At 60.2% G+C, this 1,260-nt stretch overlaps 1 protein-coding gene across 1 annotated transcript; it reads left to right on the plus strand.

The window, feature by feature from the left end:
• Positions 1–83: 83 nt before the first annotated feature.
• LOC104278668 (C-C motif chemokine 17-like) lies at positions 84–1,133 on the plus strand. Its single transcript, XM_009875705.1, has 3 exons — positions 84–150; positions 657–762; positions 1,043–1,133. The coding sequence occupies exons 1-3, from the start codon at positions 84–86 to the stop codon at positions 1,131–1,133; spliced, it is 264 nt and encodes an 87-aa protein (XP_009874007.1).
• The last annotated feature ends 127 nt before the right edge of the window (positions 1,134–1,260 follow it).

The raw sequence follows: 1,260 nt of genomic DNA on the forward strand, positions 1-1,260 counted from the left end.
AGTGCTATGGTGAGAGCTGAAGCCATCGGCACCAGTCAGGGCAGCACGAAGTGGGACGGAGGAAGAGCCTTCACACAGCCACCATGCTTGGTGCAAGAACGGTCCTGCTGCTCACCCTGCTCTTCACCTTCTCCCTGCACCACGCTGCAGGTAAGGCACCTCCTGGGTCACCTCTGCAGGTCGGGGCTTGGGGACGTCACCGTTGGGGAGGTCAGGCGAGAATCCCTGGTGTGGAGCAAGGATGGTGGTGGTGGCAGGAGGAGCAGAGTGGCACATCCCGTGGAGCAGGGAAGAGTCGAGAAGGTGCTGGGTGGCCTCAGCAAAGCCCTGGGGAGATGCTGCAGGAGCTTGGAGGAGACCCTGGAAGCTGTTCCCCAGGTCTCTGCTGGATAATCAAGTGGTTGGAGGCGATGGGGGAGCATGCGCAGCCGCTTAGAGCCTCCCAAGAAAACCCTTGTCCCCAGACCAAGCACTCCGAGCTTACTTTGGCAGCCACGGGAATGTGGAAATCCCTGTCATAGCAGGACGGGAGCTGCTGAAAACCTCTGCAGCCTCCACCCTGCAGTCCACGGCCTGCGCTGTCATCGTCTGGGCAACGCAATCGGTTGCAAAACGCGGCCGAGGATGTTCACGGCATCTCCCCCTTCCCTGCACAGCCTACTCCACACCCACCGAATGCTGCTTTGAGTACGCGCTGAAACCCGTCCGGCACATGTGGAGCTTCTACAAGACGCCCAGTGACTGCGCCTTGCCTGCAGTCGTGTGAGTAGCCCTGGAGTTTGTGTCGTTCTTCTCCCCAGCTCCCATCCCCTCCTGCCCCACGGACAGCCCAGTCCTGGCTGGGAGGGCTGTGGTAGGAAAGTAGCTCTGTGGGGCAGGAAAAAAATTCAGATTTTGGTGCTTTCTGCTAAGTCAAAGCTGGGAAGACCCAGATGTGCCCCATCGAGGAGGGCACGGGTGGCTGGAGGTGGCTCCAAGCTGCTGCCCAGGATGGGGCTCGTGGTTCATGTTTTTACCTTCTTTCCTCACTTTGTCACTGCAGGATTGTGACTGCCACTGGTGCCAAGATCTGCGCCGACCCCAAGAGGCCCTGGGTGAAGAGAGCCATCAGAAAGCTGCGAGGGGAAAAATGAAATCCTTCTTCTGACTGCTCGTCATCCAACTCACTCATCCAGTCCTCCCGGCTCTGGAGGGAGCAGGCTGCGCTCGCGGCGCTTCTCCGAAGGGTCCCGTGGTGGTGGGTGGCGCCACTGCCGGGGG

The sequence above is a fragment of the Apaloderma vittatum genome, unplaced genomic scaffold (genome assembly GCF_000703405.1).
Source record: "Apaloderma vittatum isolate BGI_N311 unplaced genomic scaffold, ASM70340v1 scaffold32038, whole genome shotgun sequence".
NCBI classification, from domain to species: Eukaryota; Metazoa; Chordata; class Aves; order Trogoniformes; family Trogonidae; genus Apaloderma; species Apaloderma vittatum.